The sequence below is a fragment of the Sapajus apella genome, unplaced genomic scaffold, assembly GCF_009761245.1.
Source record: "Sapajus apella isolate SASKATOON/1434 unplaced genomic scaffold, GSC_monkey_1.0 scaffold34, whole genome shotgun sequence".
Taxonomy (NCBI): domain Eukaryota; kingdom Metazoa; phylum Chordata; class Mammalia; order Primates; family Cebidae; genus Sapajus; species Sapajus apella.
Window position 1 is genome coordinate 17,812,717 of NW_022436974.1, and position 15,885 is coordinate 17,828,601.

Consider the following 15,885-nt stretch of genomic DNA (forward strand, 5'->3'; position numbering starts at 1 on the left):
TAGCTGGAATGATACTGAACATGTTGCTTAAATTATCCAAGTCTGAATTTCAAGGCTAATATATGCATTGCAGGATAGCAGTGAGAACTCAATGTGTCCTGTATAAACTACTCATACATCTTTTTAGCAGGCTAGTACATGGTATCACTGTAAGTATTATCATCAAACCATGAAATCCTTAGGGATAAAATCTAAGGACACATTTCTAATCAGGAATTCCAAGAATTCTACGGTTAGGAACTTGAGCTTCGGAGTGAGACACGTCTATCTGTATTTTAATCCTGGTTCTGCTACTTAGTATTTTATTTTCATTTTGGCTCTTTAGGTCTCATCTTTTCTTCATGAGACCAAAAAATGCTTACATCACAGAATTGTTGTCAGAAGTAATAACAAAGTGGAACTCATCTGTGTTGGGTACTTTACATGTATCGTCCCATTGTCGTATCTCCACAGCAGCCTTTGCATTAATGCCATTACTATCCGCATTTCCTGAATAAGAGAATGGCCCTCTACGGTAAAGTGGTTACCTAAGAGGTTAAGTAACCTGTCCAAATTATACAGCTAGGAATGGCAGAGCTGTGACATAAGCCCAGGTCTCCTCTCTTTGAAGCCCGGCATATATAACCCATACGTTATGTTGCCAACCCAATAAACTGAGTGAGACAATGAATATAAAATGCTTACTGCATTGTGCAACACGTAAAAAGTGCTATTTTCGTAGGTACCTAGGTGTCTCACAGCCATGTTGCACAGCCATGAGGGTGAGCCACTGCTTCACTCTTCCTTTGCTAGACATCCCCAGTTGGTAAGGGGTCACCACATGTTGAAATCCAGGAGAGGCAGGAGGATGGGAGAGTTGTTACATTATTCATGTTCAATTTTACTTGTCTAATGGACTTGTTAAAAGCACCCTGGATGGAAAGTGTGAGTCTTAATGGCATTTTATAAAAGCTGCTGTGATGAATTAGCACATAAAGCAAATTAAAAACAGCTTATCGCTTGTTAAATTAGGTGATGGGGGCACTGTCACATTTTTCCCAGCTGTGAGGTTCCATTAATATCCAAAGGAGCCAGAAGCTGCTGAAATGTGTCAGCTGCTTGGTTTTAGGGACCTCACAAGTCTGAATAAATATAATCCTAGAGGGACAGATTGTCGAAGACCAGTGGAGCCCGTTGAAAGAGCCTGTTGCTGAGCTCCTCAGCAAAGACACCTGCAGCTGACAGTAGGAGTGGGAAACTTCCCCTTAAGGACTCTTGGGAATAGAAGAGCACAGTTGAGTGAATGTCTGACCTGGTAGGGACCTTTAGGAACAGTCCCCACCCCCACTTCAAATGGGAATGCGGAGACATGAGAGAAGAAGGGCTTTCAAAAGCCACCTGAAACATTTTCACAGGCCTGTATTGAGGATCTACTTTGGGTCCAGCATCCTATTATGTCCTGAGGATACAGAGATATTTTAGATGTCTTTACACACTCTAGAAAACAGCTTTTAAGTGGCACAATTGGCACACAGATCCCCTGATTCAAAGCCTAAAATTTTTCAGAATTACAGTTATTTTAATAATATCTTACATTTATTGAGCCCTCACTAGTGCCAGGCTAGTGTTACAATACTTTATGTGTATTATTTCATTTAATCCACCCCATAACTTTGAGATAGATGGTGTTATTACGTATGCCAGTTTTACGATTAAGAAAATTTAAGGCCCAAAAAGATTAAGTAACTTGCCCAAGGTCACATAGTTAAAAAGTTGCAAACCTAGGCAGTCTGTCTCCAGAGCCTGCCTTCTTGGCTGCTACTTGCCAGCCTTTCTGATGGTTTCTCTACCTCAACTCCCCATAGTTTACATCCAGAAGGAACCTAGAGTCAGGCCAGCAGTTCAAGGACTTTGGGGATAAAAAATACTTGGACAAGGACTGAGCAGTAATTCAGGAATTTAGGAAAGAAGCAGTTGTCAGCCCTGAAGGGAAGATTAAGTCTTTGGCACTGCTAGATCACGAGCATGGCCAGAGGGCAACAAGAAGGGAAATTAAGCCATATAGTAAAATGACCAAGAAAGCAGATTTTGGAGTCAGATACACCTCATTTTATATTTAACCTCCACCACATGTGTCTGTGTGACCTGGGCCAGGCTCCTTAACTTCCTGAGCCTTCTTCCCTCATCTCTTAAGTGCAGATACTAATTTTTACCTTTAGGGTTGCTGTGACATCAAATAAGACAATGACTACAAGGTGCAAGGCCACCCAGTGAGGGCGTAAGTAGTAGTAGCCATCATGGTTATCATCTTCCACACCTCCTCACCACCACCTCCCAGGTTGAATGAGGGGGCAACGTGAAGAGTACTGAACTAGATTTGGACCCGGTGACCAAAGTTCTCATCCTAGGTTGCTGCCCCTAAGCCATATATTCTGGAGTTAGTCAGTGGACCCCATTAGATATGTCCCTCATCTTTTAACAACAACAACAACAAGTGGGGAGGCTAATACTGTCTCTGTCATAGCTTCTTCACAGAAACTGATTGAGTCACAACAAGGTAACGTACACAAAAATGCTTTGCAATCTATAGGGTGTGTGTTGGGGTTCCCCAAGACAGCTCCCAGGCTGATGACTCATTAGGAGAGTTTACAGGACTCAGCATGATCATGCTCATAACTTTGATTTATTACTGCAAAAGAAGGTATGAAACAATCTCAGATAATGGAGCAGGAGCATAGGACCAAGTCTGGAAAAAACTAGCTGCAAGTTTCTGAGAGTTCCCTCACAGTGGTGTCACACAGAAAGTGCCCAATTATTCCAGCAACACATTGCAACAACAGGTGCAAAGTGTTGTCTACCAGGGAATCTTATTAGCGACTCAATGTCCAGGTTTACTGGAGGCTGGTCACGTAGGCAGCCTCTGCCTAGCACATACCACAATATCAGACTCCCAGAAAGAAAGCAGGTGTTCTGTATAAATGATATTGTTTGTACAAACAGTTTAGACAGAGTAAGCCATTCTAATGCGTGGGAATCCTCCGAAAACCTAACTCCCAGATGTCAGCCAAGGGCCACCATTACAAGCAAGAACAGTAGTCTCAGGCCTGCTATGGTAACTACTTTTTGCACAGAGTAGAATCTATAGAAAACATTTGTATTAACATCTACCCAAAAGGGGAAAGGGAGCTCATAATAAAAACGTTAGTTCATACTTACTGTTTGTCACTGTGTGCCAGGCCCTTTTGTAAATGCTTTACATATATTACCTTACATAACATTTTACCCATACAGCAAGTCAATAATGTTAATTAGTATGATCAAAGTTGCTATCATCATTGTCATCATCATCACTATGTTGTATATGAGGAAACCAAAGCCTAAAAGAGACTAAGTAACTTGCCCAGCTGACTAGCTATAAGACTAAGACACAGAAGGAGCAGATCGTGGTCCCAGATGTCTATATTCATAACCACACTGTACTCCACTCTGCTATACTGTACTTACTGTAGGCTTAGGGCTGCATATGTGTTATTTCATTAAGGATCACAGCAGTTCTAGGTGAATGTTGTTATTAGACTCATTTTGCATCAAAAAACCTGTGGCTCAAAAATGTTAACTAATGTATGTCACATCAGAGGATCAGAGAAGTGACAGCATCAGGGGTGGGCATTTGCCTTTCCCCAGCTCCCTGTTCCTGACTGGGGCTTTGTCTGAGCTTTTGACAGAGGTGGTCGAGGTGAAAATGATTTATTTTGGGAGCTTGGACCAAGAGACTCTCTCCAAATTCCATCTCTTGGAGTCAGTGTCAATGGAAGAAGGGACCATGTTGCAAGTAATTATATTTTTCCTGCTGTATTTAAAAGTTCTGTCTTCAGCTCTTTCTTGTTGCCATGGCAGCAGATGTGACATTTCTTTGATGGGCAAAAAAAAAAAAGAAGAAGAAAACCACAGTTGGTCCTCACTGTGGAAAAATCTAAAATAAAACAGATTTTTTAGAAAAATCCGTTCCCCAGATCTTGCTAGTTTTGCATGCGTAGTGGTTATACTCTAAGGAAATTCTTAGAATGAAATCAAAGGGGAATAAACAGAGAGGTAGTGAAATCTGCTTCTCCAGGAAAATCATACTGTATATGTAAGGTGGTGATTTTTGAATGTGGGATATACAGCAGGACATGGACGACATAGGAGTGGTGGCAAATGTTCACCTCTTAATGATGACAGCTAGTTTCTGAGGTCTTGTTCATCATTTTGATTCTGATTCCAACTCTCTCATGCTGCCAGTCATACGTATTACAGTGCATTGGCCTTAACAAATGCTTAGCAAATGCTTTTTAGTGGGGGCAGCATGATACAGAAAGCAAGAATAGTAATTCTTAAGTGCTGTGATGAGGTAAGCTCGGCATAGTATGGAAGCAAAAAGATTTGTGTTGTTTACATGACTTTTTATCTATCCATACATACACATACACATACACATACACATACACATAGATTTTTAAATTTACTGCACTTTAAGCATGTATTCAGGTGATTACATTAACCTCTTCATTCTGTTGCAGTGGTGGTCCAATATTGCATTGAATGGAAGAATCACAGCCTACTATGCATAGACATTTGTGACCATTTTTTCCCATTATAAAACAAAGAGTTGTACAGGCTGATACATCTGAGATGATTTGTTGATACTGCAAAATGCTTCATTTAGAAAAATAGCCCTGTTTCTCTTTATTATTTTACTTTTTGAGTAATTTTAACAGTTTGATCGTAATGGGAAGGAAAATAATCTCCCATTAGGTAGTAAACTGACTTTCTCATCTCCTATTATCACCTTCTAACATCTGATGGTCTCCAAGAAAAGAAGCAGATCTCAGTTTGGGGGATCTATAGGATACCTCAGTAACCATCAAGAAGCAAGAACTAACTTTAGTTTGTTGCCAAAGCAGTGAGAGTGTGGACTGTGATCCAGGGAATTGCCCCGGGAGTTGGTATCAAGTGATGATGGGTTTTCAGAGCAAGGGTGAACATTTGAAACTATAAATCCTAAATCTGTGCTGCCAGAGACTCCTAACAGTATCCTCTTTTGTCCTTTCCTCCAGAGCCATGTTCGACTATGATAAGAGCAAGGACAGTGGGCTGCCAAGTCAAGGACTTAGTTTTAAATACGGAGATATTCTCCATGTTATCAATGCCTCTGACGATGAGTGGTGGCAAGCCAGGAGAGTCATGCTGGAGGGAGACAGCGAGGAGATGGGGGTCATCCCCAGCAAACGGAGGTAAGAATGCCTTTTGTACCAGAATATTTGCTTTTCAGCTATCCAGGGAGTGGAGAGGAGAGAAGAAGAAGGTGGGAGAAACTGTTCACAAAATTAAATTTATTTAAATGGGATAGTCAACCTGCAGGAAAATTGTCAGTAGTGACAGGTGACATGAATTAAAAATCCTCTTTCTCCTATATTAGGGTTCTGTCAAAATTGGTGCCTGTGACAAGAAATAAAAGAAGAAAGCAGATCTGCTAACACTGTGTTCCTAAAACTTTGACCAGTGTGTGTATGCGCAAGCTTGTGCCTATCAGCTCATGTGCCAACTTACAAATTAAGTCCTTTCATTTCCAGAAGTTACCAATGAATTTTATAGAAAGGCCAAGTTGAAGGCAAATGAAGTAGGCAGTTTACTGGGCTAAGGTCCTGGCTATGTTATATTTTCAAATATTGGTGGAAAAAAATGGAAAACCTTCATCTCAAATTCAGATGCTTGGAATATGAGCTGTCAAATATCTGATGAGGTCTAAGGACTGGGTTTAAAATTTTTTTTTCATTTTTTACTGTTTTCTTTACTGTTTACCTCACAGCTTCCAATAGTCACTTAGATATTTAGTTGTATGTAAGTGTTTCCTAAATCAAGAGTATCACACTTCCTCTTCCAACCATTTCTTCAGCTCTGCTTTTGAAAAGCAGAAATGCCCTTTAGAACAGCCAACTCCTTAATCTGTCCCAGCGGATCCATCACCAGACAGGAAATTTTCTTCTCACAAATGTCCCTTTGGCACCAAGATGTCCAAAAAACAGAAATTAGCTGTATCCCAGAGATTAGATACAGTACAATATCAGTCAGGAATGATTCTTAATAAAAGCAGGCACTAACTTTTCTTAAGCTGCAGATTTCTCAAAGGGCTTTGATCCTCACATCTAAATGCCCAAAATGCCTTTGTAAAAAAATCCCAGTGAAGCTAGGTATTCAAGTGCTTCTACACATCAAGTGATTGAGCTACTACAAACTGTAGTGGGAAGATGTAACTTTTTTTTTTTTTTTTTTGAAACGGAGTCTCGCTGTATTGCCCAGGCTGGAATGCAGTGGCACGATCTGGGCTCACTGCAACCTCTGTTTCCCGGGTACAAGTGATTCTCCTGCCTCAGCCTCCTGAGTAGCTGGGATTACAGGCGTGCACCACCACACCCAGATAATTTTTGTATTTTTAGTAGACACAGGTTTCACCATATTGGCCAGGCTGGTATCGAACTCCTGACCTTTTGATCCACCTGCCTTGGCCTCCCAAAGTGCTGGGATTACAGGTGTGAACTACCCCGCCTGTCCGGGAAGATGTAACTTAAATCTCAGAATAACTCTGTGGGATATTTGCGCTCCTGAGACAATTGATCCTCTCCTCTCTCTGCCTGTGGTCGCACAGCCTGGGGAAGAATGTGGCATGGAAAGCAGGGGGCTCCCTGGTCCTCCGCTGTTCTCTTGCCTTTAGCTGGGAGGAGTCACAGTGAAAGTGATGAAACTCCAGAGAACTTCCCCATCCCCCATGCCAGTGCCTGTAGATCTCCCACCAACAGACTTCTCTGGGTTTCTTTAAGCCTCTTGGCCCCTGGATAATTGCCTGACATTGCTTTGCCAGGGCATTCTGACTGCAGCATGGCTGTGTGTGTTTTCTGAAAGGTTATATGTTTAAAGCATTGACTCAGCACTGGCTTGTTTATATTCCGCATCTCTCCATTTCCATTTACTTCAAATAAAAAAATATCAAGACAACATGCATTTTGGTTTGCTTTGATTTAATTATTTTGAGCTGTCTGAAGAGCCGTTCTCTAGAAGAAGGAGCCATCTTGTTGAATTATGTCCCCAAAGATAGAAATAGGGTGGAGGAAGGAAAGCTATGCAGGAATAGATGTCAGCTTATTTTAAAGAAATCCTTTCACTAGTTGGAGCTGCCTAAAGATGGCATGGACTATCTGGGAAGATAGAAAAAGGATTCAAACTTTGAATACAGGAGTTGAATTATACCATTTTCTGCCTCTTTCCAACCATGAGGTTCTGTGGTTCTAACCAATCTTATTAAGTCGTTTGTTCGATTAGCTCATCATTTTTCTCCACAGGAACATTCTCAATGCAATTCCTCCTGAAATAATTTTCTACCTGATAGTAATCATTCTTGAATTAGTTATTTCCCTCTTATTTTAAAAGAGACCCATCTTAACAACCAGAGTATACCTGACCTGCAAAATACGTTTGATTAGTAATTGCAATGTTGATATTTATTTACGTTCTACTTTTTATGAAAGGTGCAGTACCTCCACCTCCCAAATATATGTATAAAATTTATAGCTGTAAATAAATTTCTGCCAAGTTTTCTTTTTAGGATTTTATTTTTTAAGAAGTTACTTTTATTCTTTTAAGTATTTGTAAAAGTAATAACTTTCATTGTATAAAAGTGGGAACATTTAGAAAAATATAAAGAAAATAAAAATCACTTATAATCCTACCCCACAAAGAGTACTCATGTACTTATTTTAGTGCGGTGTAAAACCTACATTTATTAGGTTGATGTTATTTTTCAGTTTTTAATTTCTTTCTAGCCTGTTTTCTGAGGAGTGCTGATCGGGAAATTTTTTTAAATCTCATAATGGATAACATCAGTGTATGACTTTGTACCTCTTACAAAAATGTTTCTCTACTGATAATGTCATTTAGTCATTCCAAAATGAAACCATAAGATGAAGAGTATGAATATTATCACCTTCCCCCTTCTTTTTTTTTTTTTTTTTTTTGAGGTTGGGAAATAAATTTTATTTAGTAAAACATTCCTATTGAATGCTAGATGCTATTGTAAGCCCTTTACAATTATTAATTTAAGCCTCATTACAACCCTATGAGTAAGTTGCTATTATTATCCTTATTTTACAAATGAAGAGATGGAGGCACCGAAAGATTCATTAATGTGCCTGAAATTGCCCGTGTAGTAAGTGGTAGAACTGGAATTTGAATCCAGGCTACAGAGCTGCATTTAAGTCATATGCAATCTTGCCCTGCAAAGGTACACAAATAAGAGCTGACAAAATTCAATTCAGCAAGCACTGTTTGGGCAGCATCTGAGTACCAGGCACTATTGTTGGTTCACTGCCTGGAGCCCATCACTTGCGGGACCAGCATGTAACTGTGGCACAGCTACTCTGTGATTAGGGCAATGTGGGCTATATTGTAAAGGTAAGGAAAGTGAAAGGGCAGCAGACACAGTGAATTCCATCTGCTTACAGCACTGATCATGTGTTGCAACAGGTGCTTTCACATACATGATTTCAATTTAATCTTCACAAAAACTTCATACGGAAACTGAGGATCAGAGATGTCAAGTAACTTACCCAAGAATGCACAGCCAGCCACTGACCAAACCAGTCTCTTTGACAGCAGAGACAGATGGCTTTCCACTATACCAGGAACATCACCCTAGGAGCATTTGCCAAGTAAGGAAATAGACAATTTAAGGAGTCTGCCAAAATACAGTGGCAGCAGGGGGCTAAGCCTAGACTCAAACACATGCCTTTGTGTTTGAATGTCTGATGTCTCTATGAGCAACTGCAAAGGTTTGGGGCTCTTCTCAGCCCTACAGCTCTCAAGTCTGGTGGCCCACATTTCAGGGTCTCTTAAGAGGGGAGAAATAGAAGTCCATGTCTTGCTCCCACCTGGCATAAAGGGACTGACCTTGGCAACGAGAACCTGAAATAGGGCACCTGTATTACTGCCCTTTTACAGATAAGGAAATAGGGACCAGTGATGACAAGTGACATCATGGACAACATTATCATAATCATCTTAGTAGCAGCCTATTGTATAGTGGGTTCTTACTATAGATCAGACATTGCGCTAAACAAATATCTTGTATTCTCTCATTTAACATTCGCTGTAAATTTTTAGAGTCTACATTAGCTCTAATTGAATAAACGCAAACTTTGAAATCCTAAGAGGTTGAGGACCACCCTAAGTCACAGATCTAGTAAGTGCAAGAGGCAGAATTCAAACCCAGGCTGTGCAACTTCAAAATCTGGACTGTTAGCATAGAATCACTTTTCTGAGATTACATAGTGTGTAAGAGACCCAGCTGCTTTTTGTCCCATGGTCTCTTAAGCCAAGTGTCTATTCATTGCTCTCCAGTGACTGGTCACCTGGGCTCTCAGATGGCAGCTTATGGCTGGTATTACGTAAGAATGTACTCACCTAGCCTTCAGAGCAAGCTTGTGGCCACTAATGTGGGTGACCTTCCAATTCTCCCTCCAACAGGGCCTGTGGAGCACCAGGAAAGGAACTCCCAGGGACAAATGATGTTCCCACTGTCCAGTTCTCCAAGCATGACCCAATTATGGGTTTGGCCAGAACCTAAAAATGCCAGATGGGAGAGAGGGAGAAGGAGACAGCTGGGCTTATTAAAGCATAGCCATTTGGTGCTCTCTGGAAATGTGAAATGTCAGAATTGATTGCTCAAATTTTGCCATTCCATTTATGGTTTTGGTATTTTGGTCAGAGATGAGACTTCAGCAGGGAGGATTATTTCTGCTCAAACAATCTAATTAATTGCTTGAGTTTAAGTGTGAGTGGGGAAGTAAGGCAGTTGTTCTCATTGCGATTTGGTCTGTCTGTTCAGGTGGTCCACCATTTCTTTAGGTGAAAGCCTTTGGACCTTAATATTTATTAGTCAAAGAAGTCTTACTGAGTAAAACAATGAGAGAAAGTGATGCTAAATTTTTACCTAGATTCTTACCAAGAAAGTAAGTTGTGAAATGGTGAATCACATTTTGTGGGAAACACTGGTTGTTCAGCAGTTCACTTAAACTCTCTGGGCCTTAGTTTTCACATGCACGTAAAGAACTAGTAGCCTCCTTTAGAGTCCACTTATTTATTCATTCAACAAAGGCTCATTAAGCTCCTACTATGTATCCAGTTCATGTTAAGCCCGGATTATAGCTCTTATAGGTGAAGTCCTTAGCATAGTTTCTAACAGTGTACATTCCAATGATAGCTGTTTTCCATTTTTCAAATTTTGAGCTTTTGTTGCTAGAAACAAAAACACCACATGATTTAGAGCCCTATTTTCCAGATAACTCTCATTTCAGCAGTAAACCATTCACATGCATCCCAGAAAGAGCTAGGAGAGAGGAAAGGGCTGAGGCAGATGAGGAAGATAAGCCACAGACAGACACATCCTCTCAAGGAAAGAGGATTGCAGAGAACCCCAAGAGATTACATAAGAGTTTTACTCATCTACCCTTCATGCAAGCCTCTGTGATGGAATAGCACTATTAGGGTTGCTGGTGTGCTAAGGAGAGAGATCAACTCAAATAGGGATTTAACTAAGCAGATTTCCATGTTTAAAGTTAATGTATTCTGAATTTTGATGTCAACCTGTTATGGTACACTACTACCTCGATGATTGTATGTGTAAATTTGTTTGTGGTTTATTTAATAATTAATAATATTCATAGCATTCAGGACATTTGGAAGATGGGGATGCCAGGGTACGTTGGTTATTATTTATGAAAACCTCAGCCCAGACTTCTAAGGATATGTATGTGCCTTCAAACTGTGGATGCCACATCCAAAATCTCACGTTTATTGAGAATTTGGATAAAGGCAGGCTTGGGAGGTCCTGATGTGGTTTCCCAAATTGAGTGCCTGTGGCAGACACTGAAGTTAGCTGTTAGAGAATGTGTGTTCAGGCTCTGTGTCTACCACTTTCTGATCTGGCACGCTTCAAGTCTCAGTTTCTTCAGTTATAAAATGAAATTGATAATATCTAAATCATTAGGTTATTATGGGTACCAAATAAGATGATGTAAATGTGAAGGAACTTTGTTAATAATTGTATGTTGCAACTTTAGTGGCCACTTATGTTATTATTATTAATGAAACTTTCAACCCAAATAGGAAACCTTTCAGCTTCCTTCATGAGTGAACAGGAACTAGGTGACCTCCATAAAGCTTCAATTTTAATTTTTCTTTACTTTTTCTATTATCTGTTTGAAGATTAATAATAAACTGTAGCAAATGGTGAGAGAGAGAGAGAGAGTATGTGTGTCTGGCTGAGTTAATATACTTTGCAACCTTTTTAAGATTTAAAGGATGAACCACTAAAATCTGCATAATAGAGACATTTCTCAAGAAAATTGAAAAGGATAAATATAGAAGTGGGGTTGGGGTGCAGGGCATGGGGCGCAATTAGAATGCTCTGTCCAAACAGTCCTGATTGCTGAATACTGAGTTCCTTCTAACATTACGTATGTTTGGAACCTGTGTGAGTTCTGTGGGTTTATGCAGAATTTATTTGCATACCCTGATCAAATAATCATATATTCTCTGCATGCTACAGTCATTTTGGCATCATTGAATGAACTAGTGGTTTCCCATCATTAGCCTAGTTCGAAAAAGGTGGAATAAAGTTAGAGCTGTAACGACAGTTTTAGAAGAATACAAAGAGATGAATATCAATTATCGTTTGCACTTGGATTAAAATCGAGAAAAGGTGATGAAGTGATGAAGCTCAAAGGAAGCATTTTCTCAGTGAGCATTTTCCATTGGGCAGCTTATCTTACCTTAAATCTATCTTGCTTTCTCCCCAACTGTTGTATGTCTGGTGCAAGTAGAAACCTTCGGTGTAACACGTTGTTGTATTTATTTATTTATTTATATTAATTCTGGGGGGAGATAGAGTCTTACTCTGTCATCCAGGGTAGAGTGCAATGGCATGATCTGGGCTCACTGCAACCTCTGCCTCCTGGATTTAAGCAACTCTCCTGCCTCAGCCTCCTGAGTAGCTGGGATTACAGGTATCCATCACCACATCCGGTTCATTTTTTTTATTATTATTTTTGTAGAGATGGCATTTCACCATGTTGGCCAGGCTGGTCTCGAACTCCTGACCTCAGGTGATCCATCCATCTCGGCCTCCCAAAGTGTTGTGATTACAGGTGTGAGTAACCATGCCTGGCTTCACATTATTTTAATATATGAAGTTAGATTTTAAAATTTTTGTTCAGCTGTTTCCACTCAGATATTCTACTCTCACAGTGAAATAAATATATTCTGCAATTCCATTCTGTAACTATAGAAACCCTGATCTTCACTGTGTTTCAGTTGGGAACACAAAAGAGCTCTCAGTTAGAGAGGAGTATGCCGTTAATTATTGATCTATGAATAACTTAGATTTCATAAACCGTTGTTTCTGTGAGTTCAGATTTTTTCTTTCTCTTTTTCCTCATATCTTTGAAATTAGAGCTAGCAATATTTAAACAATAAGTCATGTTAAAACAATGCAATGAATATTATTTTTGCTGGACAATTATTTATTGAGGACTTGCTATAAAGCACCATTGAGCGATATGTGGGCTTGTACCTTAAGGTACATCCAACCTTGTATATGCAGTGCAAACATAAGTAAACACAAGGAAATCAAGAGGTAATGCTGACGTGGAGACTGTTCCAGTCAGAAAGGAGCAATCATGTCTAACTGGAGAGGCGCAGAAGAATCAGGGAAATATCTAGATTCTTTTCCTCTTTTTCAACCTTGGCCTTCAAACAAGCATGAATTCAACCAATTTCATTTTCCTAATATTTCTCAAGCCATTCCCTCTCCTCCACCCCACTATCATTTCTCATTATTTTTTGCCTGGGCTATGGCAACAGCTTCTAAATAGGCCCCCCCGCCTCTTCCTATTCCTTCCTTCCTCTGGTCTGTCTTCTGCCTCGACCAGGGTTGTTTATTTAAAACTGATCTGATTTTATCACTTCGCTGCTTTATATCCTCTAAGAACTCATGATGATTCCCCAAGGAAAAAACTCAAGTCCTTAATGTGGATGGATACCCTTTATAAGGAGCCTGTCACCTCGGTAGCCTCACCTCCCTATCCTGTATACCCACTGCATACCTTATATTAGTATCTCTCTGTAATCTTGTAGCTTACTCATACCTTCAGGTTGAGGCATATGTTGTTCTTTCTGTGAAAAATCACCCGGAAATTTCCCTACCAACAAGCTCTTTCTAATCCTTCAATCTCAGATGAATTGACATTTCCTCCAAGAAGTCCACCCCAATGCTTTCTACTTCTCCTTTGCACCCTCCCAGTGAGATAGGTGCTCCCGCTTTGATATCAGCCATCTGGTTCTACAGCATTTTCTGCATTTGTTTATCCTGCTGTTCTTGCCAAAAGAACATTGCTAAGAACTCACTGCAGTCATGATCTTAGAATTTTTTCTTTGTTTCCCAGCTCCTTGCTTGATACATGGTAGATAGTCAGTAAGTGTTTAATGAATAAATGAAGTAGCAGGAAAACCATGAATCAGCAGAGATGACAGAAGGGCATTGGAGAAAAGGAAAGCTCAAGATTATATCTAATATGTTTGGTTAAAAAGTAAAGCTAAATACACTGGTGTTCTTAAAAGGAAGAGAAAGAAAAAGAAGAAAAGGAGAGGAGATAAGGGAAGAGGGGAGGAAAAGCTTGTTTAGTCTCTAGTATAGATATTAATCTTTATGGACTGTGGTTTCTTGAAATAAATTTTGATTTAATTATTTAAGCATTTGAATAATAAATATCTTCTTCTACGTCTCTGTTGCTTACAAATACTGTGACTCTCAGTATATGTATCAGGGTAATTTCAACGAACATGTTAGAAACTTAGAGACTTTGTGCAAGATTTTTTATATGGAACAAAGGAAGGGAAATATTTTAGAATACATTTTATTTGAGCTGCAAGGATAGGAGGAAAAGGTGTTCTTCACTTAATAAGGAACTTAGTCATAAATGCCTTGTCATGTGACAGACTCCTTATTCTCAATTTGCTTTAGGGTGGAAAGAAAGGAACGTGCCCGTTTGAAGACAGTGAAGTTTAATGCCAAACCTGGAGTGATTGATTCGAAAGGGGTAGGTACAAAATGATAGAAACATCAAGTTCTCTAAGTTGCCATGGATTTAACTATAATTAACATTTAGGTTTTCAGTAGTAAACAAATTATGTAGCTACCAGACAGTAGAGCACTGTTATAAATGTATTGTTGAAGTTAATAATGCCATTTCTGATGAAATGGATTTATGGTAAATATATTTAAACACTGGGAGTAAAGCTGCAAGTGGTTAGCAGAAACAATGTGTTGATGAAGGTGATGTAATGACTGCAATGAAAAATAACAAGAGAGTTTAGGTGGTTTTTGTTTCTTTAATTTTTGTCCTTTTAAATTAATGTTCTAAAAGGATGGATTTTATAAAAAGTTTCTGCTCATCAGAAAATGTATCTAGTCTCTTTCACATTAAGAAGCTAAGACAGTGATTATGGAAAAATGGATTATCTAATGAATGCATGGATTGTTGTGACAGACATAGAAGATATAATTACTAAAATTCAGCCATCAAAGTTAGAATATTCACTCACAAATACATCTGTACATCTTTTTTTAAATAATAGCTTTATAAGATAAAATTTGCATGCAGTGTAATTCACCCACTTAAAAAATTCCAGTAGTTTTTAGAGTATTTAGAATTATGCAGCCATCACCACAATCAATTTTAGAGCATTTCATCACTCCATAAAGAAATCCTATATGCATTAACATTTCCCAATTCTCCCACCCCAACCCACCCCAATATAGGCAACCACTAATCTACTTTTTGTCCCTATGGATTTGCCTATTTTGGCTATTTCATATAAATGAAATTATACACCATGTGGTCTTTTGTGACTGCTTCTTTCACTTACGTAATGTTTTCAAGATGCATTTGTGTTGTAGAATGTATAAGTACTTCATTTCTTCTTACTGCCAAATCATATTTTATTGTATGAATATGCCACATTTAATCTATCAGTTGATGGATGTTTCAGTTGTTTCCAATTTTTAGTTATGGGTAATGCTATTATGAACATTTGTGTACAAACTTTTCTGTGAACATTTGTTTTTATTGCCGTTGGCTGCATGCCTAGGAGTGGGATTGTTGGGTCATATAGTAACTGTATGCTTAACATTTTGAGCAACTGCCAGGCTGTTTTCCAAAGTGGTTGTATCATTTCACATTTCCACAGCAATGCATGAGGGTTCCAGTTTCTCCACATCCTTTTTATTATATGTCTTTCTGATTATAGCCATTTTAGTTGGTATGAAGTGGTATCTCATTGTGGTTTTGATTTCGTTTCCTCAGTGACTGTTGATATTGAGCATATCTTCATGTGCTTATTGGCCATCCATATATATTATTTGGAGAAATGTTTATTGAGATCCTTTGCCCATTTCTAAATTGGGTTGTCTTGTTGAGTTATAGAAGTTCTTTATATAGTTGGGTTATTAATCCCTTATGAGACATATGCTTTACAATATTTTCTCCCACTCTCTGGGTTGTCTTTTCATTTTCTTGATAGTGTTCTTTGTTACACAAAAGGTTCTAATTTTGGTGAAGTCCAATGTGTGTATTTTTTCTTTTTTATTTTTGCTTTTGGTGTCACATCTAAGAAACAATTGCCTAATGAAAGTCATGAAGATTTATATCATATTTTCTTCTAAGAGTTTTATAATTTTAGCTGTTACATTTAGGTGTTTGATCCATGCTGAGTTAGTTTTTATGTATTCTTTTGCATATGAATTATCTTATTTTTGGA

At 38.9% G+C, this 15,885-nt stretch overlaps 1 protein-coding gene and 1 long non-coding RNA gene across 29 annotated transcripts in view; one reads left to right on the top strand and one right to left on the bottom strand.

Moving 5' to 3' along the window:
- The window catches only part of DLG2 (discs large MAGUK scaffold protein 2), a 2,183,817-nt gene that overhangs the window by 2,090,460 nt on the left and 77,472 nt on the right, over positions 1-15,885 (top strand). For all 28 annotated transcript variants that reach the window (XM_032295960.1, XM_032295961.1, XM_032295962.1 and 25 more), the window contains 2 exons: positions 5,076-5,252; positions 14,090-14,165. In XM_032295960.1, coding sequence (XP_032151851.1) covers positions 5,076-5,252; positions 14,090-14,165 — 253 coding nt within the window. The remainder of the gene's footprint in view (positions 1-5,075; positions 5,253-14,089; positions 14,166-15,885) is intronic.
- On the bottom strand, positions 1,465-15,427 carry LOC116563332. Its single transcript, XR_004274342.1, has 3 exons — positions 15,344-15,427; positions 3,475-3,478; positions 1,465-1,476 (listed from the first exon to the last, which is right to left on the bottom strand). It is a non-coding gene; the product is annotated as an uncharacterized LOC116563332 (long non-coding RNA).